Source organism: Pygocentrus nattereri, chromosome 23 (genome assembly GCF_015220715.1).
Source record: "Pygocentrus nattereri isolate fPygNat1 chromosome 23, fPygNat1.pri, whole genome shotgun sequence".
NCBI lineage: Eukaryota > Metazoa > Chordata > Actinopteri > Characiformes > Serrasalmidae > Pygocentrus > Pygocentrus nattereri.
The window spans coordinates 28330239-28356738 of NC_051233.1; the positions used below are offsets into that span (position 1 = coordinate 28330239).

General features: G+C 43.5%; 1 protein-coding gene across 3 annotated transcripts in view; it reads left to right on the forward strand.

Moving 5' to 3' along the window:
- The first annotated feature begins 1810 nt into the window (after nt 1-1810).
- ltbp3 (latent transforming growth factor beta binding protein 3) overlaps nt 1811-26500 on the forward strand; it is a 101146-nt gene continuing 76456 nt past the window's right edge. For all 3 annotated transcript variants that reach the window (XM_037533603.1, XM_037533604.1, XM_037533605.1), the window contains exon 1: nt 1811-2454. In XM_037533603.1, coding sequence (XP_037389500.1) covers nt 2202-2454 — 253 coding nt within the window. In that variant the 5' untranslated portion in view covers nt 1811-2201. The remainder of the gene's footprint in view (nt 2455-26500) is intronic.

Genomic DNA, 26500 nt, shown 5'->3' on the forward strand with positions numbered 1-26500 from the left:
TAACCAATCAGCACTCAGTAACAGGACTGCTAACCAATCAGTACTCAGTAACAGGACTGCTAATCAATCAGCACTCAGTAACAGGACTGCTAACCAATCAGCACTCAGTAACAGGACTGCTAACCAATCAGCACTCACTAGCAGGACTGCTAACCAATCAGCACTCAGTAACAGGACTGCTAACCAATCAGCACTCAGTAACAGGACTGCTAACCAATCAGCACTCAGTAACAGGACTGCTAACCAATCAGCACTCAGTAACAGGACTGCTAATCAATCAGCACTCAGTAACAGGACTGCTAACCAATCAGCACTCAGTAACAGGACTGCTAACCAATCAGCACTCAGTAACAGGACTGCTAACCAATCAGCACTCAGTAACAGGACTGCTAACCAATCAGCACTCAGTAACAGGACTGCTAACCAATCAGCACTCAGTAACAGGACTGCTAACCAATCAGCACTCAGTAACAGGACTGCTAACCAATCAGCACTCAGCAACAGGACTGCTAACCAATCAGCACTCAGCAACAGGACTGCTAACCAATCAGCACTCAGTAACAGGACTGCTAACCAATCAGCACTCAGTAACAGGACTGCTAACCAATCAGCACTCAGTAACAGGACTGCTAACCAATCAGCACTCAGCAACAGGACTGCTAACCAATCAGCACTCAGTAACAGGACTGCTAATCAATCAGCACTCAGTAACAGGACTGCTAACCAATCAGCACTCAGTAACAGGACTGCTAACCAATCAGCACTCAGTAACAGGACTGCTAACCAATCAGCACTCAGCAACAGGACTGCTAACCAATCAGCACTCAGTAACAGGACTGCTAATCAATCAGCACTCAGTAACAGGACTGCTAACCAATCAGCACTCAGTAACAGGACTGCTAACCAATCAGCACTCAGTAACAGGACTGCTAACCAATCAGCACTCAGTAACAGGACTGCTAACCAATCAGTACTCAGTAACAGGACTGCTAACCAATCAGCACTCAGTAACAGGACTGCTAACCAATCAGTACTCAGTAACAGGACTGCTAACCAATCAGCACTCAGCAACAGGACTGCTAACCAATCAGCACTCAGCAACAGGACTGCTAACCAATCAGCACTCAGTAACAGGACTGCTGACCAATCAGCACTCAGTAACAGGACTGCTAACCAATCAGCACTCAGTAGCAGTAGGTAATGCTAGACTGTGTTGTGGAGAAACTGAAAGCTGCAGCTAATGTTTTTTTCATATTTTCGCGAAATACGTCCTCCTTTTCCAAATGAAGGCGCTCCTGCTCAAATGGTTAGAAATGTCTGATGTTTCGCTCTCAGTTATCTGGCTAAGTCGGAAATCCTGGCCTGAAAACACTGAAGTTGCTGCTGTTCCACAGCCAGTAAAGCTGTTCTGTGTTTTCCTGCTGGTTGATATCACCGTGTGAAGCTTCCTAATGGCCTGGGACTGATTGCAGATGCATTTGATGGTTTCCTAATGGGATCTATTGATGTCCTACAGGGAACTACTCCTCTCCAGTGGTAACCATCAAGCCTGTTCCTATCAGAAAACAAAACCAGCGGGTTCTAATGGTCTTTATTCAGGTGTTATTTCTCTCCCCACCCGTTTTCCGACAGGCCCCGCCCACCGCGCTCAGCTGAACTGAAGAAAGTTTTCTCTCTCCGCTCTGGGCGTGGCCTCAGCCGAGCTCGCGGCTGATTGGCTGCTGCTCCATGGCTCCTCCCCCTAGCTGTCGTCCTCCAGAGCTCAACTTCGCGCAACGGCTGGAAGAAGAGAAACAGGAGGAGAAGCAGAAGAGGAAGGAGGAGGAGGAGAAGGAGGAGGAGAGCGAGGGAAAAGTGAGAGGAAAGCGGGGTTTAAAGTCGCGGCTGCGCGAGGATGTCGCTCCTCGCCGTTTCACTTTCACGCGCTTTGACCTGCATATGACGGAGGGGAGAAAACGGCGCGCGAGCTGCTGTGTTTTCGGCCTACCTGGCGCGCGAGGCTCTGACGTTTTTTATTTTTTCCCTCCGAAAATTCCACTCGCACTCGCGCGCGCACCTTAGCCTGCTCCAACGCGAGCCTCCCTGCCCGCCGTACGCGCATGACTCGCGCGCGTGTGCTCGCGCGGCGCCCGTGACCGGAGGGGACGCCAGCTGGTCGTCCGTCTCTCCATCCCTCCCTCCATCTGTCCGTCCACGCCGTCATGATCCTCCTCCTCGTGCCGCGCCTGCTGCTCGCATGGCTCGCGCTCCACAGGCTCGGCGGCGCGGCGGCGGAACAGCAGCGCGCTCCCTCCGCGCGCGAGCGCTTCAAGGTGGTCATCGCGCCGCTCATCTGCAAGCGCACGTGCCTCAACGGCCAGTGCCGGGACACCTGCGAGCAGGGCAACAACACGACCCTGATCGGGGAAAACGGACAGTCCGCGGACACGCTCACCGGACACGGCTTCAGAGTCGGTGAGTGGAGCCGTTCGGGAATTTTCATGGATCTGGGCTTTTTCCAAACGGATTTTCCCATTTTTCCCAAAGTTTGATCCTTTTTCTTAAACTCGCGTTGCTCCTGTGTGTTAGTACAGACCTAGAACAGATGGTTCTTCACGAGTAGAGAAAGTGGTTCTGTACAGAGCCATGAGCACTCCAAGAACCCTTTGTGTGATTAAATGGTACTTTGAGTGCTCAAGGTTCTGTAGAACCACTGTCTTATCTAGAACAATCTTTTATATGAGTGAGGAACCGGCCCAGAAGAATAAAAGACGCTTCTTCAAGGGTTCTTTAGTAAAGAAAATGGTTCTATGCAGAACCACGAACACTTGTAGAAGCATACACATGATTAAAGGGTTCTTTGCGTGGAGAAATGGTTCTTCAGATTGATGGAGAATGTGCTGTAGATGGTATCACTAAAACGGGTTCTTCTGGTGTTACAAGCTTCACACTGTAACAGTAGAAGAACCCTTTTTGATGCTACATAGAACTGTTTTCAGAAAAGTTCTATGCAGAACCATCTACAGCACATTCTGACATCAATTTGAAGAAAAATGCAGAGAACTCTTTAATCATGGGGAAGGTTCTTTGAGTGTTCGTGGTTCTGTGTAGAACAATGTTCTTTGCTAAAGAACCATTGAAGCGTCTTTTATTCAGTTTCACTTTAGCCTTTAACATTTAACTCCTTTTGGGTTTCATTTTGTTCTGTTGCTCCTCCACTGAGAAAAGATGGTTCCTCAAGGGTTCTTCAGTAAAGCCAGTAGTGCTATATGGAACCATGAACACTCAAAGTATAGTTTGCACGGTTAAAGGGTTCTTTGCGTGGTGAAATGGTTCTTCAGATTGATGGAGCATGTGTTGTATATGGTTCTATATAGGACCTTTTTGAAAAAGGTTCTATATAGTTCCATAAAGGGTTCTACTATTGGTACAAGCTTGACATTGCTTGACCTTTCAGTGCTATATAGAACCCTAAAAACAAATTTTCCATCAGTCAGAAGAACCGTTTCACCATGCAAAGAACCCTTTAAGCATGCTAATGGTTCGTTAAGTGTTCATGGTTCCAATTAGAACTTCTGTCGTTACTAAAGAACCTTTGAAGAACCATCTTAAGAGAGAGGAGTGCTCTGCTGTTGTCCACTGTCAAGCGTTAGCATTTTACTTCACACAAAAAGGATCCAAAAAGAAAAGAACAGGCTGACAAACTGGATGCTGGAGGTTCTAAGAAGTTCCTCCACAGTTCTCGGCGCTTGAGGAGCTTTTTGGACGTCATACTTTTTCACTCTTTTTTGGTTTTTGACTTCTGCTTGAGTCTCGACTTCACTGCAGTACCGGCTTGTTTAGTTGAGCGTTTGATCACAAACACAACAAAAAGCCAAACTGATGAATTCGTCTCTCTCGTCTTTGTCTGGGAGAGTCGTCACAGATCATTCCAGCTGCTTTAGTCTCTAGTTTTGTGGAGCAAACTTTTCTTCTGGATGGTCTCCAGATAGATTCATTATTTTTTTTTCATCCGGAATGCCTTTCGTTCCCCTTCAGCCAGAAAATTATCCAAAGCATTTCAGTGAGGCAACTGCGCTGCCCTCTGAAAACAGACCGCTCTTGGTTTGTGTCACGCACTGCAGTTCCTGTTTAGGATGTTTGCTGAACTGAGTGTTTTAGAAGGTGGTAGAAAGTGAATAAGAGGGACTGAGATTTGTACAGTAAATAAAAGTGGCTATAATTAATACAGAGTGAAAAAGAGTGCTTCAGATTAGTCAAGAGAGTGATTGGAGTGACTGAGATTGATAGAAAGTGACAGAGACTGACTGAGAGTGAATAAGAGTGTCTGAGATTAGTAAAGAGAGTGAATGGAGTGATTGAGATTTGTAAAGAGTAACAGAGACTGACAGAGAGTGAATAAGAGTGCTTGAGATTAGTCAAGAGAGTGATTGGAGTGAATGAGATTGATAGAGCATGACAGAGACTGACTGAGAGTGAATAAGAGTGTCTGAGATTGATGGGGTTCATTTGAATGACAATAAAATCTAAGTCTAAGTCAGCATGGAAAAGAGTATCTGAGGTTAGTAAAGAGAGTGATTGGAGTGATTTATTGGAGTGATTGTGATTTGTAGAGAGTAACAGACTGACAGGGTGGAAAAGAGTGCTTGAGATTAGTCAAGAGAGTGATTGGCGTGATTGAGATTGATAGAGAGTGACAGAGACTGACTGAGAGTGAATAAGAGTGTCTGAGATTAGTAAAGAGAGTGAATGGAGTGATTGAGATTTGTAGAGAGTAACAGAGACTGACAGAGAGTGAATAAGAGTGTTTGAGATTATTCAAGAGAGTGATTGGAGTGATTGAGATTTGTAGAGAAAAACAGACTGACAGAGTGGATAAGAGTGTCTGAGATTGGTAGATTAGTAAAGAGAGTAATTGAAGTGACTGAGATTGGTAGAGAGTAAAGAAGAGTTACGGAGATTGGTAGAGAGTGAATAAGTGACAGAGACTGACAGAGAGTGAATAAGAGTGCCTCTACTTGTTGGAGAAATAACAAGATAGACCAAGAGGGACAGAGAGTAAACAAGAGTGATTGAGATCGTTATAGAGTGAATAGGAATGACTGAGATTCGTAGAGAGTGAATACATGTGACTGAAATTAGTAGAGAATTAATATAAGTGTTTGAGATTGGTAGAGAGTGAATAAGAGTTTGAGATTGGTAAAGAGTAAATAGGAGGAATTCAGATTGATAGAAAGTGAATAAGAGTGTTTTAGATTGGAAGTGAGTGAATAGGAGAGACTGAGACTGATGGAGAGTGAATAAGAGTGTTTGAGACTGGTAAAGAGTAAATAAGAGTGTTTGAGATTGGTAGAGAGTGAATAGGAGAGAGTGAGACTGATGGAGAGTGAATAAGAGTGTTTGAGACTGGTAAAGAGTAAATAAGAGTGTTTGAGATTGGTAGAGAGTGAATAGGAGAGACTGAGACTGATGGAGAGTGAATAAGAGTGTTTGAGACTGGTAAAGAGTAAATAAGAGTGTTTGAGATTGGTAGAGAGTGAATAGGAGAGACTGAGACTGATGGAGAGTGAATAAGAGTGTGTTAGACTGGTAGAGAGTAAATAAGAGTGTTTGAGATTGATTGAGAGTGAATAGGAGAGACTGAGACTGATACTGATGGAGAGTGAATAAGAGTGTTTGAGATTGGTAGAGAGTGAATAGGAGAGAGTGAGACTGATGGAGAGTGAATAAGAGTGTTTGAGATTGGTAGAGAGTGAATAGGAGAGAGTGAGACTGATGGAGAGTGAATAAGAGTGTTTGAGATTGGTAGAGAGTGAATAGGAGAGACTGAGACTGATGGAGAGTGAATAAGAGTGTTTGAGATTGGTAGAGAGTGAATAGGAGAGAGTGAGACTGATGGAGAGTGAATAAGAGTGTTTGAGATTGGTAGAGAGTGAATAGGAGAGAGTGAGACTGATGGAGAGTGAATAAGAGTGTTTGAGACTGGTAAAGAGTAAATAAGAGTGTTTGAGATTGGTAGAGAGTGAATAGGAGAGACTGAGACTGATGGAGAGTGAATAAGAGTGTTTGAGACTGGTAAAGAGTAAATAAGAGTGTTTGAGATTGGTAGAGAGTGAATAGGAGAGATTGAGACTGATGGAGAGTGAATAAGAGTGTGTTAGACTGGTAGAGAGTAAATAAGAGTGTTTGAGATTGATTGAGAGTGAATAGGAGAGACTGAGACTGAGACTGATGGAGAGTGAATAAGAGTGTTTGAGACTGGTAGAGTAAATAAGAGTGTTTGAGATTGATTGAGAGTGAATAAGAGTGTTTGAGATTGGTAGAGAGTGAATAGGAGAGAGTGAGACTGATGGAGAGTGAATAAGAGTGTTTGAGATTGGTAGAGAGTGAATAGGAGAGAGTGAGACTGATGGAGAGTGAATAAGAGTGTTTGAGATTGGTAGAGAGTGAATAGGAGAGAGTGAGACTGATGGAGAGTGAATAAGAGTGTTTGAGACTGGTAGAGAGTAAATAAGAGTGTTTGAGATTGATTGAGAGTGAATAGGAGAGACTGAGACTGATGGAGAGTGAATAAGAGTGTTTGAGACTGGTAGAGAGTAAATAAGAGTGTTTGAGATTGGTAGAGAGTGAATAAGAGTGTTTGAGATTGATTGAGAGTGAATAGGAGAGACTGAGACTGATGGAGAGTGAATAAGAGTGTTTGAGATTGGTAGAGAGTGAATAGGAGAGACTGAGACTGATGGAGAGTGAATAAGAGTGTTTGAGACTGGTAGAGAGTAAATAAGAGTGTTTGAGATTGATTGAGAGTGAATAGGAGAGACTGAGACTGATGGAGAGTGAATAAGAGTGTTTGAGATTGGTAGAGAGTGAATAGGAGAGACTGAGACTGATGGAGAGTGAATAAGAGTGTTTGAGACTGGTAGAGAGTAAATAAGAGTGTTTGAGATTGATTGAGAGTGAATAGGAGAGACTGAGACTGATGGAGAGTGAATAAGAGTGTTTGAGACTGCTAGAGAGACTCTACTCTTAGAAAGTGACTAAGGCATGTGTTTTTTGAAGAGAGTGAATGTGAACTGAGGGACACAGAGCCAGAAAAACAGTGAGACGTCTGCTCATCCACACGAGTAACGTTTGATGTGCTCGGTTATGAAACACGTTACAGATAAATAAACAAATGTGGTAAACTAGAAATAGTTTTCCTGAGAGTAACTGAGTGACTGAGTGACTGAGCTTGGATGAGACTGAACAAGAGTATTAGAGATTGAGTGTGAGAGTAACTGAGTGAATATAAGTGAGGGAGAGTGCTTGAGACTGCGAGTGATGGAGAGTGAGTGTGAGCGATTGTGAATGGGAGCGAAAGTGATGGGGAGCAAGAGTGAGCGAGAGGTGAGAGTGAGTGAGAATGAGCTAGAGTGATAAGGAGTAAGAGCAAGTGTGATTGAAGGACTGGGAGTGATGGAGAGTGACGGATGTTGACCGAGAGTGTTTGTTAGTGATTGCAGTTGAGTGACTCTTGTGAACTGAGTGATGTGGACTGAACGTGATTCTTTTAGTGATTCGTATTGAATGAACATGTTTTGGCGATTGACTTTCCTAGTGAGTGGCCTGATCTACTCACTCTGTGTGGTGCTGTAAAGAGTGAAGTGGTGTGGAGGGCCTGTGTGGAGCTGTGAGGCTAATGCAGCTAAGAGGTAATCATCATCACACCCTCGCCTCAGACTGTGTAGTTTGCTCTGATAGGCCGATGTTTGTGGTTACAGGCGCTATACAACCTGCTGCTGTATAGAAATGGACAGAAGTGTGAAAACAACGCCGGGCGATGCTGATTGGTGGGAATGTGGTTTCGTTTTGTTGGCTTCACCGTAGCATCAGTGCAAAATAAAGAAGGAACCTTCAGACACCAAACATGTCTTGGATGATCGACTACAAAAGGGGACACTAAGGCGCAGTCCCATTTCTTATTGGTGCCCCTACCCCTTGTTTTGAAGTATCATCTTGCCCCTTGGAACTGAGTTATAAGGGGTAGTGGTTGAAATCTTCCTCTATGAAATGGGACCCTCAAATAAAAAGAGCAGGACTTCATTAACGGCTACTAGCGCTGCTCTGTAGGTGACCCTGTCCGTCTGCAGTGACCGCAGAGGAGGGTGAAGTTCAGCTCCTCACTGCTGGGCTTTAGGTACATTTAGGGCATCGTGTGTTTTTAAAGAGGGGGATGCGATAATTGGGGCAAGTCAGCTGTTCACCAGCTTCTTGTTCAAGTTCTCTCTCTCTCTTGCTTTTGTCTCTCTCTCTCTCTCTCTCTCTCTCTCTCTCTCTCTTGCTTTCTCTCTCTCTCTCTTTCTCTCTCGCTCTCTTGCTTTCTCTTCTCTCTCTCTCTCTCTCTCTTGCTTTCTCTCTCTCTCTCTTTCTCTCTCGCTCTCTTGCTTTCTCTCTCTCTCTCTCTCTCTCTCTTGCTTTCTCTCTCTCTCTCTTTCTCTCTCGCTCTCTTTCGGTCTCTCTCTCTCGCTGTCTTTCGGTCTCTCTCTCTCTCTCTTGCTTTCTCTCTCTCTCTCTCTCTCTTGCTTTCTCTCTCTCTCTCTTTCTCTCTCGCTCTCTTTCGGTTTCTCTTTCTCTCTCGCTGTCTTTCGGTCGCTCTCTCTCTCTCTTGCTTTCTCTCTCTCTCTCTCTTGCTTTCTCTCTCTCTATTTCTCTCTCGCTCTCTTTCGGTCTCTCTTTCTCTCTCGTTGTCTTTCGGTCTCTCTCTCTCTCTTGCTTTCTCTCTCTTGCTTTCTCTCTCTCTCTCTCTTTCGGTCTCTCTCTCTCTTTCTCTCTCGCTGTCTTTCGCTCTCTGTCTCTCTCTCTCTCTCTCTCTCTCTCTCTCTCTCTCTCTCTCTGTCTATTTGTTTCTGTATATATTCTCTCTGTGCTGTGTCAGATTGTGCTGGTGGTGAGGTGTGGTGCCACAGAGTCTACCCAGCGGGGTCTACACTCACACAACCACACACACACTCACACAACCACACACACACTCACACAACCACACACACACACACACACGCACCCGCACCCCAAGCAGCCGTTCACACCCATTTACACCCTTAAGTGCAGATCTGTTTTGGTTCTTTCTATCTTGCCCTGGTAGTTTCCACTGAAATAATGCGTGTGTTATCTTAGCGGGTTTAGCTGTGGAACGGGGGGGCAGGCTGGGGGGACTCCTGTCAGAGTTAATCTGTCCCACCACTGTTATTTAAAGCTGTGGATGTCTGGGACTGAGGGAGAGAGAGTGTGTGGTAATTGGCCTCTGTGATCAGACTTGCCAGGAGGGGAAGTTTTATTTTGCTTTCTTCTCTTGCGCAGGGTTATTTTAAACCTCCCTCTCTCTCTCTCTCTCTCTCTCTCTCCCCTCTCTCTCTCTCTCTCTCTCTCTCTCTCTCTCTTTACTCATTCTAAAAGGGGATTTGGATTTAAAAAGGAGGCAGAAAAAGAATGTGGCGAAATAAAAGAGACGCCTAATTAACGGTTTATAAAAAGCTACATTTATGGATCAGCTCAAGCAGAGCACCACAGAGCGTCTCACCTAACTTTAAAGTCCAGGACGTGCATTCCGAATAATTTGGATATTCAAGTGTCCTTAAAGGTTCATCGAGTCAGTAGCACTGGCCACTGCTTGCCTAGTTAGCTAATACTCATACAACTAGCTTTGTAAGTAGTAAACGGTGATAAAGAAACAAACACTGTGCAGTACGGCTGGAATAAAACGATCAGCACAGTCTTCAACCACTGGCCCTAGATATCACCTGGGGCTGTAAAAGGGAGCTTAATTAGTGGTTACTCACTGTGGAATGCTGTTATAGCAGCTAGACAGTTGAATGTAAGGTCAGCAATTTATGTGTTGTGTCTAAAATGTAATTTTTTTAAAATTTATTTCTGGTCATGGTAAATATAATAATTTGACCCTTGTGTGGTGTTGATGTTTTTGTTGCTCAGTGGTCTGGTGGACCCACCGTATTATTGTTTTTTTTTTTTAATCAACACAGCCATGTATCTTGTAAGTGGCCAGTGTAAGGTTCTCCTTTAGCAGCTGTAGCCAGTCAGCAGCCTGTCCATGTTGTCCACCAAACACCACACGTGTAATGTAAATGTGTGCGGGGTGAACAGTGTCATTGAATTTGTGTTATTTCATATGTTCCTCACAGAAAATTAGCAAAGGCCAAGAGATCTGAGGATAAAATAATAAGAAATCGCATCATTTTGTATTTTGGTAGACATTGAAAATGGGTCCCACGGGTCTCTGGGACGTATTGTCTGTACCCCCCCAGCCTGTAACCCTTTCACTGCTTGATGTCCAGTCAGAACAGCCTTTAAGCAGAAGTTATACACTTTTCAGCATCAAGAAAAAGCAGAAAGCTTTACCTTTATTACAGCCTCCGTTCTTTTCAGGAGACTCACAGTTTTCCAAATCTTTCAAAGTTTTTCACACCTCCAGATTTCCGTCTTAGACGTTGGGTGCATTGTCTGTTTGTCACAGTCCAAGTGTTTGGACTCTGGTGTGGTCAGTCAGTTGTTCTGAGAACGTCAGCAGCTTCTTTGTTGGATGTGTCTGTCTCCTTTTCTCAGTGAGGGATTCTTGACAGCTACACGTCCTTTCAGACCCACAGCGTCGAGTTGTCTTCTCACAGAGGAAGAATGGCTGTGAATTATTTCAGATCCGAAGCTGGAGTGGAGCTCTCTCTCTGTCAAAGCTGAAAGCTTTAAGTGCAGCTTGTCTGAGAGGGTCAGTTTGGTGGTCTACCAGGTGTTTGTTAGGGGTCTGATTTTCTCTGTGGTTTTAATCATGGTTTAAACTCCAGTTTTGAAAACTTTTTCCTTTTGTCAATTTTCCTTTGACTTACTGTCTATGCAAATGGACTGTTTTATACCTAATACATCTGCCGACTAAACCGCAGCTACTGTTAGAGCCAGTTTACATACACATACGATGCAATACATTGACAAATATTCAGTGTTTTTCTCAATGTACTAGAAAATTGTTACAGCAGAGATGATTGTAATCAGATTCCGAGCCTGATTTTTCATTCAATTGACCTGACATGTTTTTAATGGGTCTGTTCATGAAAAAGCACTGGACTTTACATTTAGGGATCTGCTCAGTGGCTGTTCCTTTAATCCCTTAATATCATAGACTTAACTTATTACATACTAAGGCTTATTATTCAGTAACTACAGGGACTTCAAAGCAAACTGGTTGAGCTCTTCTTAGGTTATAGAGTTGTGTAATAAAAGTTTGGCCATTTGAAGGGTTAACTTCCAGGCCACTAATGGAATGGAATGGAAAAAAAACTCCACTCGTCTGTGAAATAGATTATCCAGTACGTCCAAACCTTCCATGCAGTTTTCACGGTTTCTTCTGTGTTGCTGAGCGAGCCATCAGGATTTTCACTGTGATGTAACCGTAACTTTTCTCTGTGAGAAAAGTTTCAAAGTCGTGAAACGCCTCTTCCTTCACTGTGTTTGATTATTTTCCAGCCTTTGCTCATCGAAACACGCAGAGAGATCGTTTGGACAGTTCACGTTTTAAACTTTCAATCGACGAAGGGGAGATGTTTTCTTAGGGTTTGAACGTGATGAGACGGTAATGGGAAAAATGAAAGGTTTGTGGAAAGAAAAGCATTCGGCTTGTAGAATAAACCCAATGTGAGCATCATTAATTCCCTAAAGAACTGTGTGATTGACTCTTTAATCATCTGAAACGTCTGTAAAAGCACAACTCCTAAAAGACAGTAGTCATATTGTGTGTGAAAGTGCCCCTTTCCCCAGTCTGAGTGGGCTAATTCTGTTAAAGCTTCACTGCTTGTCCAGGCAATAGCGCGCTCTGGAAAACAAGGCTAGGTTTGCTGCAGCTATAGCCTACTCCACATAGTCTCCATTACCAGACGTTGACTCACCACCACCAAACACGCGTCAGCCATCCCTCCCAAGGGAGGGGAGAGGCTATTTAAAATATCATTTCTCACCGGCCAATCACAATACCACACTGGAATTGCAAGTGACAGGCGTGCATTAGAGCTGCATTCATCACGTCCAGTCCTGCTCAGTTTAGTGTGCTCCCTCCTGAGAGACTGACACACCTGATTTAGCTCATTAGCTTAACCTTCATCAGCTCAGTCAGGTGGATTGGAGTGTTAGAATTGCTGGACTGCTCAGTGCTTGGGGAATCACTGAGAGGTTTCCGTGTTTTCATCAAGGCCAGTCACTCCATTCAGTTCCTCAAAACCTTTGTGCTGTAAATGTAAATGGCTCCTTATTCCCTAAATAGTTTGCTAGCTATGCATATTAGAAGTTCTAGAAGTTCTGTTTTATCTTGTTTTATGTTGGTTGCAGTTTGAGGCCAGGCGTTACAGCGATTTCATCACGGGGAAGGGTCTTCGTAGGCTTCACACGAAGCATCTCGTGGCTTATGGCTGTAGTAAACTCACCCAAAACACATTTAAAACTGATACAGATCTCACTGCTTAAACCACTGCAGGAGGTGGTCTGAGCATTTAAGCCACGTTATAGCAGTGTAAATGCATTCGTCTGCCCAAGACACACTGGTCAACCAAAAATCCCCCCAGTACAACCGAAACTCCTCCCCATGCAATACGTCACTGGGCACGTGATACGTGTCTGTGAGGAAGATGATCATGGAGGACGCACATATTAAGGCAGCCACCATGTTTAGCATATTAGAGACTGATCAGATAAACAATTACTGCGTAACGAGCGGATTCACATATTCTGTCTGAGACACATTTGACGGCCAGTCTTATCAGGATACAGTCCAGATACTAGTGACCAGGTGAAAATGGGGTCATTGTCACGTTGAAGGCATCTTGAATCTTCCACATCTTGCTTTATTAACTCAACTTGCGCAGTATTCTCTCTGTCATTATTGGCTGCGATTGAGTCGCTGGCTGTATTTATCAGTTGTATTGCTCATTAATAATTATTAGGATATGTAAACATGCCAGTGGGTGTCCCAATTCAGGATGGGATTTGCCTCTAACAACGCTTAGTCCCATGTAATTGCTCAGTGTTTTCCTTATTGGTGCACTCCTTACCTCTGTGTGGTCTTTTTAAATGTGATACACTATATTTCCCATTCTTAATCCATAGGGTTTAATATGATGTTGGCCCACCCTTTGCAGTTATAACAGCTTCTGGGAAGGCTTTCCAAAAGGGTTAGGAGTGTGTTTATTGGAATTTTTGACCATTCTTCCAGAAGTGCATTTGTGAGGTCAGACACTGATGTTGGACAAGAAGGCCTGGCTCACAGTCTCCGCTCTAATTTATGTAAACCCATTCCATGAAGCTCTCTATGCTGTTCTTGAGCTGATCTGGAGGACACATGAAGTTTGGAGGTCTGTATTGATTGACTCTGCAGAAAGTTGGTGACCTCTGCTCATTATGCCCCTCAGCATCTGCTGACCCCGCTCTGTCATTTTACGTGGCTGATCACTTCGTGGCTGAGTTGCTGTCGTTCCCAATCACTTCCACTTTGTTATAATCCCACTGACAGTTGACTGTGGAGTATTTAGTAGTGAGGAAATTTCACGACTGGACTTGTTGCACAGGTGGTATGATACGGTACCACGCTGGAGTTCACTGAGCTCCTGAGAGCGACCCATTCTTTCACTAATATCTGTAGAAGCAGTCTGCAGGCCTAGGGGCTTGGGTTTATACACCTGTGGCCATGGAAGTGACTGGAACACCTGAATTCAATGATTTGGATGGGTAAGTGAATACTTTTCGCACTATAACGCATAATGTCGAAAAGGCCATTCACAAAAATATGATCCCACCCCTGAATTCAATGATTTTGATGGATGACCGAACACCTTTGGAAATATAGTGTATGTTCATATAAGGTTTCAGCACTTGAGTAATGACAGGGTGGTATGGGTCAGTTTTTCACAGACTTTTATTAGGCTTAGGTCAATATTGGTCTCAGAACTTCATGTGGTTCAGGTCACGTAGGATTCAAACAATAATTTGATAGACTCGGGCTGGGTTTAGATTCAAAACTGGATTGGCTCAGGTCAAAGTTCTTGTGTTATAGACACCAATTGATTGCCGTCACACTTATCAATGCTGCCGTATTGTCGACATACTACTGGCCAGCATGGCGATGACAGCAACACATGTAGAGCCACTGTTTATACACTGTTAGTGAGCTGCAGTAACAGCAGCAACAAAAAATAAAACTGTAAGCGTTCCTTATCACGGCTGTCTGACATCGTGAGTTGAAAGACGCCTGAAGAGCTGAGCCAACTAAGGAGAAACCTTGGAATAACAAATATGGATATTGTCTGGATCACAGACAATAACACATAATTGGGACTCAAAGTTAACTTATCAGTTAGGTACGGATCAGATCAAACGGACTTATTCTTGACATCGATTTGGAGGCCGTAGCCAGCATTGACTGCTCATACACATTATAGTGACAGAATATCCACAATATGGCCTATGGCAGTGGTCGGCATCACGTGGCTCCGGCACCGCATGCGGCTCGTTTACTGCCCTGTTGTGGCTCCACAGCGCGATTAGATGATTAGGTACAAATAAAAAAATCTTCCTTTACAGTAAAATAAAGCTCTGCTGATCGTTCAACACAGTTTTAACAACAAATGGTCTTAAATACTGGAGTTAATGTATAACTGCTAATTCACCCTGAAGATTGGCGTGCAGACTGCTGGTCACCATAGCAACGCAGATATTAGTCTCGCTGAACTAGTAACCAATGAAACAGCAAAGATATAGATTTAAGACAAACATTGGCAATTTGGAGACAAATGGACTTATTTCCATTCATAATCACTCCAGCTGGTTTCCTGATATGTTTAATCTGCAACGAGAAACACTAAAAGGTGGTACAGTTAAAGTCAGCTTCCCGTTCCACCTTAAATGGTGCAGCAGTTATATTCTGGTGGAACAAAAAATTCAAATAAGAAGCTGTAGAATGAGAAGCGACTTCAGCCTCAGGAAAACTGTACATTGAGAGACAGTTTACACAAAACTATTCCACTTTGAGGAAATGCTTCCTGCTGGAGATGTGAGAAAAGTGGCTATAGCTGAGCTAAAGCCTAAAGTCGAACTTGGACCTCGTTGTATTTTTGGGTTCAACTCTAAAAATAAAGTCATAATAATAAAAACATCCACGCAAATGATAAATAATGATAATATCTACAATAAAAACGTCAGCAAATATTTTTGTTGTTGTTTTTTTTACAACAGTGGGTTAATAACTTGAAGAGGGCAGCAGTTTGTTTATAGTGTCTTACCTGTCTAGTATCTATGTGAGCAAACAGCAGAGGTTAATGAACAATAGTGGCTGACAGTTAAAAATAAGAAAAGTGTGGGTGACACATCATAAAGACATCATATAAAATACTCTAAGTCTGATTTAGCTTTCCGCAGAAGCACAGCGTTTCTTTTGAGCAATGGAAAAGAAAACATGATGGTGGCAGTTCTGAAGCAGCAGAACGGTCAGTAAACTGTAGCTTTCCCTTTTACTGGGATAAAAAACCTACATTTATTTCAATCTACTGCATTGATAAACTTGTATTTCCCTGTAATGAAAACTTAACACTGAATATAAAGCCTAATCGAAAATCAAGGCTAATAATAGGACATAGGCTGTTTAGTCATTCACTCCGAAGCAGAAAATAACAGGATTGTCCAGCAGCTCCAAGGTTTTTGCTGAAGTAGGTTGTGATTGGACTGGTCAGCTGCAGCTCCTCTATGACTTCGTACATAGAGACGGTGACAGAAAGACAGAAAGGGCAATGTTTAGTGTGGCTGTCAGTACACATAACCTTCTTTCTGTTTGCTGATATACACGCACACACACACACACACACACAGAAAAAAAGTATACCACACATACACACTTTATGCTACAAGCCTCCTTTCCTCGGTCAGCTCTCTGTTTGTCCAGGTATTACCACAACACATTTTCTTTCTCCCAGTCGTTGGGGTTGTGGTAGGTGTTTGATTGAGCGGTCAGTGTTTTCCCAGCTGTGGCTGAGGTGGTAGGTGAAGTGACCCCACACTGGCATGAACGTCAATGGTGCGTAGCCATGACCACGTGCATGGGCTTCGTCTCTTAGTGCTGATCGGCCTGGCCTGTATTAGAGATGAGCATTTCAACAGTGTTTGGCTATTTAATTGTTTAAACATATTCAAATTAGTATTCAAATGTTTCAAGGAGAGTATATTTATATTGTCATGCTGGTGCCAAAAGCTAGCATAAAAGTGTGAGCCGTACCTGATGGTGCTGTTCTGTGTTTTAGGTGTTTGCAGCTGACCGTCCATGCTCTGCCCTGTGTACTTTAATAGAAACTATTGTGTTGGACAAGCATTACAGAACATTGACCAAATCCCATTCAAACCATTGACAGTATAATGTCATAAGATTGAGTTTCCAGTTAAAGATGCCGTGTCAGTGTTATTGTAGCCAATCAAATTTAGGCAGGTTGGAAACAACAACAAATTTGCCATAATGCTAACATTAGCTCCATTACAGTTCGAAGAACAGTACCTTTGAAACGTTCCTAGTAGTGGAACGACCATTCCACGGATAGAGAAGTCTTCATATTTTAACAGTTGGGCTAGAAACATCCTGCAGAGCTGCAACGGCAGCTATGAAAGAGCACTTTCTTAGGGTGGTTAAGTCAATTAAACTTAACAGACCTGCTCCCGAGTGATGCAACCATCTCAGCGTAGGCTCTGTCATCAGGAGATCGCGAGTTCGATCCCTGGTGATGAGCCGTCTGTAGCCGGGAGTCCAAGAGAGCACAGTTGGCCTCACTCTCTCTGGGTGGGTAGCATGGCCCCCTTCTTCCCCCATCACTCAACACGATACTAGTCAGCGCAGGGGTCTGTTAGCTGACGTAGCAGTTCTGGCGGTTGGCGCTTTTCTCCGAGTCCCATGTCCCGTGACACAGTGGCTGTTTTCACAGGTCTCAGAGGAAGCCTGTGCTGCTTTCATCCTCCTAGCATTGATGGCATTGTGTGACGTGGGAGTCCGAACTCGTGGGTGGAATTGGAGACGACTAAATTGGGGAGAAATATCAGCTAAAAAATAAAAAAAAAGCATGTCAAAAAAAGCGTGTCATGCCCATATGGGGGACACGGTATCGACACTGAGATGAAAATTACATCCATTTTCGAAAAATCTCTGGCAACCTATATGCCGTAGTAAGCAAAGTTTATTACAATTACAAAGTTCCTAGTTAATACCACGACATGCAAGCTAGCACTGCTGCGCACTGAATTAACATCAGAAGACCGCCGGCCTCACCAAAATACCCCACACAAACCTGCGATGTTGACCAAAAGTGGTGGTTAAGTTGCTTTGGCAGTAGTAGCCCACACTTTGACTCGCTGGGGTCGTATAATAGTGTTTAAGTTTAATGGAAGGCTTGCTTTTCAGTGTTAGCTTGCTTTGTAGCGTGTACATAGCACTATTGTTATTATAGTTCATAAACAGGTTTAGAACATTTTTGTTTTCTACAGGCTGTGATAACAATGATTTGTTGTGATTTTCGAAAACAGAATTCGTTTCTCCCAAAGAGAAAATCTGCTTAAACCGTCTCCTCAGCATGGGCGTGAACGACGCGACTTTAGCTCTGCTAGCCTAACCTGAGAAGCCATATCGGCTGCTTGAGGCCCACGTTCTGCAGTTCTTCAGCCACCAAGAGCTCTTTGGTTATATCCACTAGCAGGGCTGACTAATATGTTTCAGTGGAGGGTTGACAGAAATGAGGCCTGTCATCAGAATCAGAATCAGAATACTTTATTGATCCCGGAGGGAAACTGCAGCATGCTAAGGCTAACTGTCTTACCTCAATGTGCGTTTGCCTTGGACGTGGAGGGTCACGTTAGTGGCTAAAACCGGCTGTAAAATCTGATTTATTAAAACCCGAATCTGCCTCGATGCCTTAGTTTACTTCTTTCAGCTATGTGATTTGATCTAATAAGCAGTATATGCACAGAGACATTAAATAAGGCTGAGCAAAGTGTGCAAGGTGTTCATTTTCCTCTTAACTTAGAAACTCAAGCAGTCTGTGCAGTTTAAGGACAGAGAGAGGTCAGCGAGTTCACTCTGTTTTACACCGATAGGTGTGCCAGAAAAGCAGTTTGCAGTTTTCTCCCCTCTCCTCAAACGCCAAGACATGTTCGGTGTCTGAAGTTTGCTTCTTTAGTTTTGTATTAGAGCTATGAGGCCAATGTAGCTAACGGGCAAACGAAGCTTGTTTTTGTCTGATTAGCACTTTGCTAACTGCAGGCCTAAATCATCAGAATCTTTCCTCTCACTGAGAATTTAAAGTGGCTCGGGCCCGATGGGAAGCAAACCTGTTTGCCAAGCCAAATGCTTTTAGCAAGCAGTTCCACTGGGCGCGACGTCAGTGTTAGCTTGCTTGTAGCATGCAGCATGTAGCATTCTACTGACCAAGCCTTCTAGAGCAAGATATCGGCCCAGAAGTGTTCACGATGTCCCGTTTAAGATGTTATTTCTGAACTGAGTTTGAAACTGTAAGAAACAAGTGGACGCATCCTTGTTTGCTTGCTGGCTGATACCCCAAGTCTGCTTCCGTTACACTGAGTGGTCTGCAGTGGGATGGTTTGCATGTCGGTCAGAAAGCCCTATCCTATCTGCTAGGTCTGGATTAGGAGTCTGTGTGTCAGCTGTATGAACGCTTATGCAGCTTGCAGTGGAATTGGTTTCATTTCATGTGTTTCCATTCTAAAAAGTACTTTGGGCTTCGAGCTTAGCAGAAAAAAAATGTCTCCTCACTGTAGTTTGTACCACTGCTGGACATTAGGCACTGCCCTAAACTAATTCATTAGCTGACTAGTCGACAAGTAGCAAGCTAACAGTGATTCCACTGAACATTTTTAGGCTGTTCTAGATTGAGCACAGACATTTGATGCTTGTAAAATACATTCCATGTTTTTTTAAGATTTAAAAGACATGATATCAGATATTTTTACTTGTAACCGTGAGGAGAAAAGATTTAAGATGAATATTAATAATTTAGAGACGAATGGACTTATTTGCATTGATAATCACTGCAGATGGTTTCCTGATATGTTTAATCTGCAATGTGAAACTGTCAAACGCTAAACAACTCGCGAAACTGAAATCTGAAACTGAAAACTTCTCATTTTTGTACCTTCTCGTTCTCGGTCCACCTTTAATGGTGCAGCAGTTACGTTCTGGCGCCTCAGGTGCTATTTAAGGTGGAACGGGAAAAATCGAACAAGAAGCTGGAGAATGCTTGGAAAAATTGAACGTTAAGAGACATTTTACATGAAACTATTCTATTTTTGTGGAAAATTTTCCTGCCAGTGATGAGAGAAAAGTGATTACAGCTGAGCTACAGCTTGAAGCAGAGCAGGAACTCAAGGTCTCAAAATGGACACTAAATGTTGAGGCTCCCAAAGTGGTTTGATTTGTGTTGAAAGGACGAAGTGGCTCTTCTTCAGATTTGGTTTGCCGACCCTGTTTGCCCCCGGTTTCGCTCGTGTTCACACTCAGTGATGTATCTAGGACTTCCAGAAGTTCTAGATTGTTTTTTTTCCAACTAAACTGATTCTAAAAGAAGTGTTAGCCTGTTGAAGCCTCACTTTGTCTGTGCACATTTTCATGGCAGGCAGTATGTTCAACCACATAAGCAAGTCTGTTTGAGATTATTTAGCAACTCAAGCATGTGATGATTCAGACCGATAGCACGATGCTAGCTAAATTAGAACTGTAAGCTTCTGTTGCTTGTTTTTAGCTGCATTGGCCTTGTAGCTCGGGTGGAAGGCTAGAGATGCAGGCTACAGTTAGTTTTTATTAGGTCATCCAAAGCCACACGAGCTTTTCTTAGTCCGGAGTTACGTGACCTTAGCCTTATCATTTGCTCACCATTGAGCTGCGGCCCTCCAGGCTAACTTCGCAGGAGCACTGCTTATGTGGAGAACTTCAAATGTTAAAACTTTGTTGTTTTGTTCCAACTTTCTCTCACTATTGCTGTGGTCAAGGGTAAACCCCAAACCCTCCTGGAGTGCCCAGGCTTTGCCCAGAGAGATTCCTTCTCCTTCTCCCTCGGCTCTATTCCTTTCTCACTCCTCTCTTTCACACACATATGCTACATACTTCCTTTCTTTTTTTGGGATCTCTTTTTTGGGCCTCATGTTTTTTTCTAGCTTCTGCCCTCAACTTCTCTGCCTCTTACCCACTCTCTTCTCTTTCACCTCTCGCTCGCTTTTTCTCCTTCCATCCTTTAACAGCTTCTCTCTCTTCTCTGCTTTGCCCTGACAGTAATATCTAAAAGTTGTGTGTCTATGGAAAAAGTCGTAAGACTTGAAAGCTTTGGCTGAGCGTGGAAAACCAAGCAGGGGATGCCAGAAATATGCCTGTGTGTGTGTTTATGTACGCTGTGTGTGTTTTTTATATGTGCTGTGTATGTGTGTGTGTGTGTGTTTGAGCTGAGTGTTATGCTCTAAATGAGATGGCGTGGGTGTGTTGAGTTGCTGTGTCATCAGCCTTTACCACAGGCTGTGTTTAAAGTCTTTATGAGAATGAACTTAGCGCTAACGCACACACACACACACTCATACACACACACACACACACACACACACACACACACACACACACACACACACACACACACACTCACTAGAGCTGAGCAACATGATCTCAGATTTATAAAACAAGTTGTTCTATTTCTTTTAGTAATTCTAGAAGGAGTCTTATTGCAAACCCCTAGAATCACTTACAGCTTAGTTTGTGGAAGATCACTTTCTTATTTGGGCTGTTCTACCTAATTATTTCAAACAGCAGCTACAAAATAAAATACTCTTTAAAAAGCAATTAACCCCTTAAATGGCCAGCAGTCTTTTTTACGCACTTCTATAACCTAAGAATAACTCGGCTGGTTTGCACTGTAGTCTATGTAGTTATTGTCCATATGTAATGAACCTGGGATTTCAAAGGCTTATAAGCATTCAGACTTTAGATGTTCTCAAAGATTATGTGTTATGTGTGTATATACATGTTATGATCTATTTAAACTCGAGGCATTGATTAAGATAGTAAGGAGCTAAATATATACAAAAATGAATAAAATAAATGATATATTTTCCTATTTTTAGTTTTTAAAAGATATTTTTGATTATAGTGTATTTAAAACATGTAGATTTTCATGTCACTATGGAGCGGTGTGGTGATGAAATCTTGTGGTAGCGGGCAGGAGCAGGGTGAAATCTTGTGGTAGTGGGCAGGAGTGGGATGAAATCTTGTGGTAGTGGGCAGGAGTGGGATGAAATCTTGTGGTAGTGGGCAGGAGCAGGATGAAATCTTGTGGTAGTGGGCAGGAGCTGGATTAAATCTTGTGGTAGTGGGCAGGAGTGGGATGAAATCTTGTGGTAGTGGGCAGGAGTGGGATGAAATCTTCTGGTAGCGGGCAGGAGTGGGATGAAATCTTGTGGTAGCCGGCAGGAGTGGAATGAAATCTTCTGGTAGCGGGCAGGAGCTGGATTAAATCTTGTGGTAGTGGGCAGGAGTGGGATGAAATCTTGAGGTAGTGGGCAGGAACTGGATTAAATCTTGTGGTAGTGGGCAGGAGTGGGATGAAATCTTGTGGTAGTGGGCAGGAGCTGGATTAAATCTTGTGGTAGCGGGCAGGAGCTGGATTAAATCTTGTGGTAGTGGGCAGGAGTGGGATGAAATCTTGTGGTAGTGGGCAGGAGTGGGATGAAATCTTGTGGTAGCCGGCAGGAGTGGAATGAAATCTTCTGGTAGCGGGCAGGAGTGGGATGAAATCTTGAGGTAGTGGGCAGGAACTGGATTAAATCTTGTGGTAGTGGGCAGGAGTGGGATGAAATCTTGTGGTAGTGGGCAGGAGCAGGATGAAATCTTGTGGTAGTGGGCAGGAGCTGGATTAAATCTTGTGGTAGTGGGCAGGAGTGGGATGAAATCTTGTGGTAGTGGGCAGGAGTGGGATGAAATCTTCTGGTAGCGGGCAGGAGTGGGATGAAATCTTGTGGTAGCCGGCAGGAGTGGAATGAAATCTTCTGGTAGCGGGCAGGAGCTGGATTAAATCTTGTGGTAGTGGGCAGGAGTGGGATGAAATCTTGAGGTAGTGGGCAGGAACTGGATTAAATCTTGTGGTAGTGGGCAGGAGTGGGATGAAATCTTGTGGTAGTGGGCAGGAGCTGGATTAAATCTTGTGGTAGCGGGCAGGAGCTGGATTAAATCTTGTGGTAGTGGGCAGGAGTGGGATGAAATCTTGTGGTAGTGGGCAGGAGTGGGATGAAATCTTGTGGTAGCCGGCAGGAGTGGAATGAAATCTTCTGGTAGCGGGCAGGAGTGGGATGAAATCTTGAGGTAGTGGGCAGGAACTGGATTAAATCTTGTGGTAGTGGGCAGGAGTGGGATGAAATCTTGTGGTAGTGGGCAGGAGCTGGATTAAATCTTGTGGTAGCGGGCAGGAGCTGGATTAAATCTTGTGGTAGTGGGCAGGAGTGGGATGAAATCTTGTGGTAGTGGGCAGGAGTGGGATTACATCTTGTGGTAGCGGGCAGGAGCTGGATTAAATCTTGTGGTAGTGGGCAGGAGTGGGATGAAATCTTGAGGTAGCGGGAAGGAGTGGGATGAAATCTTGTGGTAGTGGGCAGGAGTGGGATGAAATCTTGTGGTAGTGGGCAGGAGCAGGATGAAATCTTGTGGTAGTGGGCAGGAGCTGGATTAAATCTTGTGGTAATGGCCAAGAGCGGGATGAAATCTATTGGTAGTGGGCAGGAGCTGGATTAAATCTTGTGGTAATGGCCAAGAGCGGGATGAAATCTATTGGTAGTGGGCAGGAGTGGGATGAAATCTTGAGGTAGCAGGCAGGAGCTGGATTAAATCTTGTGGTAATGGCCAAGAGCGGGATGAAATCTATTGGTAGTGGGCAGGAGTGGGATGAAATCTTGCAGGAGACCTTGCTTTTTCTTGTGCTATGTAATAAATATGGGTTCTCAAACTTCTTACAACACAGAGTGGTTAGCCAGCATGGGCAGCACCCACTGATTCTTATTTCTCTGTCCTCCAACTATATTACATTTCTGCTAGTAGATCTCCCGAAATCGTACACACTGCACCTTTCACTGTAGTAAGATCGCTTTTATGCTAAGTTTGTCTCCCTGCACTACTGTGGAAGCAGTAAATCTTATATTGTGTTTATATTCCTGTACAGAGTTTATACGGATGGTTTGAGCGGGTTTAATGTGTCTCGGGGTGAAGCTTTGTTGTTTCTGGGCTTATCACCAGTTCAGCAAGATCGGTTTATGGTTCATTTATATCTGTAACTTGAGTGTTCAGCTAAGGTTAAAGTCACTCCCACCCTCTCTCTCTCTCTCTCTCTCTCTCTCTCTCTCTCGTTTCTCTCTCTCTTTCCCTCACTCTGTTTATTGATATCTGACCAGCCCCCTTATCTAGGCCAACTCATGTGAACTTCCCTGTTTGTGCAGGTTTTAAAGGGGATTTCTCAAAGGCCTCTCAGCTTCACTCCCAAACACAACTCCCCCCTTCAGTTTAGCAGGAAAATTCCTACCAACTTCAGGAAAAAGAAAACTGAAAGAGGAGGGGGAAGGTTTAGTGTGCACTGCACTAATTTAAGCCACTATTAGTATCAAACACTAAATGTTAACATAAAGGTCTCAAAAATAAGAAGGAAGTGGGTAATGGCATGTACACTTTAGAGAGAGGTCACCACTGGGGCAGTTGTTAGGGGGCAGTGTTGAAGTCAAGGCTTTCTCACACACAGGCCTGGTTTTCTCAGCATTAGCAGCATTCCCTCACAGAGGAAGAGGCCAGTTATTTACAGCCCCCATTAAGAACTGAGGAGCACCACCCTGGGCATCCCAGTGCGAGCTCATGGAGTTTTCTAGCAGAACGTTGGAAACTCAAGTCTGATCGATCAATTCATTGTTGAAATTGTGTTGATAATGTGAGCAACATGTCTGATGTGGATTACGGTATAGATTAGGTCATATTTTCCCAGGCAGTTTTAAAATGTGCATTAAGGGCAGTTATGAGTGCTGAATTTTGGTGTTTTGTTCAAGTTAAATCAAGTTTCCACTGATCCTGACGGCATCGATGGCATTGCAGGTGATGGCATTAATGTTGGTGTTATTGACCCTTTCAGTTTTGCTGCTGTTAATTCTTTGGTGTTGCTGGTATTGTTGGTGTTGGTGGTGTTCTTGGTGTTGATGTTGGTTTTGCTGGTGGTGTTGATGTTGGAATTGCTTATGTTGTTGGCTTTGTTGATGTGTCCGTTGATGTTTCTTTTGGTGGTATGATTGGTGTTTTGGTGTTGTCATCACAATTACTGTTGCTGGTGATTTTGGTTTTGCTGATATTGTTGGTGTTGATGGTGTTCTTGGTGTTGCCGATGGTGTTGATGTTGTAGCAGCTTGTATTTTTGGTATTGTTGATGTTACTGGTGGTGATGTTACCTATTGGTGTTGCTGGTGGTGTTGGAGTTGCTTGTATTTAAGGTATTGTTCGTGTTACTGGTGGTGATGTTACCTATGATGGTACAGGTCTCGGTAATTGGTGGTGTTGCTGGTTTTAGGTGTTTTTAATACTGTTGTTGTTGCTTGTACCGTTCGTGCTTCTGACACTGCTGGTCATTGATGTTGTTGCTGTGAATAATAGTTTTTTTGTGTTTGGCTGTTTTTGGTGTAGTTGGCACTGTGCTGATCAACTGTAATGATCTAAAAACAATAGATCAGGGAAGAGAAGATCAAGGAATTGATTACGTATGGAGATATTAAGTGATAATCTATGGGTGCCGAAATCCAACTTCATGTTTCAGGAAAGGAAGGGAAGCCAGTTCTGCTCAGCGGTTGAGGTTATTACTGCTGTTATTGCAGCAGCACATGAACCACAACTAAGAGTCGCATTCCTGAAAGCCACGCAACTACAGGAGACGCTGCTATTTTCCGTTTGAATGAACGAGGAGACGCTGTTAATATGTTTGTATACTGGAATATTTAGGTGTTCTCCTAGCAACCTGTATGAGGTTTATATTGATAGCGCTCTGCTGCTTTAGCCAAGTCAAACTGCCGTGCACGGATGGCTTTGTTTGGGAAGCTAGCATTACACCAGGTCATGACGGTAAAACGTCGGCCTAGAGTGGGAGCCAACTAGGTCACGTTTAAAGACTTTATTGGTTTAGTAATTGGTTTGTTTGTGTGTTTCATGTTTTTGATGTGGCTGTAGTGGGAATCGCCCGTGAAAGAGCTTATAGTTTTTCCCTTTTCCGTGGTGTTTTTCGACAAAAGCGGAGGCGATTCTAAACATCTCATACTGTGGAAGTTAAAGAGAGCGTTCTTTATTTGTGCATGCGTGTGTGTGTGTGTGTGTGTGTGTGTGTGTTTGGAACACACACTGTTTAAACAGCTTACTCACTCTCTAGCGCTTTCCCAGTCTCCACCGGATACCGGACGTTCAGAGAGAGGGTTCACTGTTTCTCCTTCAGTTCATGTGTTTGTATATATTTTTATATAGTTTCTACAGGGGCTCCGCTGTTATATATCGGTTTGGCCAATAATATCAGCTGATATTTTTACAGATTTATTATTATCGAGTAAAATTCATCCAATAAATCCAGCCTCTAAAAATTGAATTGAATATTTTTGTAGCACTCTATACAGACTGCTAAGCTGGTAGACAACAGCTACTAAAACCATATTTAAAAATAACATGTTTCAGCACAAATTAAGCATGTGCTAGTATTAAATCCATCATGATATGAACTAATCATTGTGTTATCATGCTATTACAATATATCTTTAACACCTCAAAGACATGTGAGAAAGGATTCGATATGACTATTAGATCTTCACCAAGAAATTCACTGGATATGCCTGTTATCCTAGTAGCGGTCTGCCGAACTGCTTGTTAAACAGAGCTGTTAAGGTTAATATCGGTATGCTTTTACTTCATACACACATTGTATGTTACTGCAAACGTCCATGAATTTGGACTGAGATTTCCTTCTCCCAGCTGGGGTGGGTCATGAGTTTTCACCTTTTTGTAGGGTAAAAGGTTCTCTGCTCCTCCTTCTGCCGTGCTGAGGCTGAGAGTGCATTGGAAGCTTGTGATCTGCCCATCTAAAAATCTGCCCCTCGTCTGACTAAATTGCAGTAACTGTGTTCTAAAGAAGCCACAGTAACATTACTGCGCTTGTTTAGTATTGCGGTGTACAAAGTTGCTGAATACTGGCACCGCAGTAAAGCTGTATATGGCATTATACACATGGAAGGTGGTGTAGGTTATAGATGTGAAGTTAGCCCCTCCTTTACTTTCACTCGCCTTATCAGGTGATGGGGCCAAATCTAATCTCAACACATTTTCTGAATGGCTGTGGTCTAATTTTGAAATTTCATCTGCATTCCTGAGATTTATTCAAGCTGGGAGTGTTTTGTGGTCAGTTGATCTTGGTTCTTGGTACTGGAT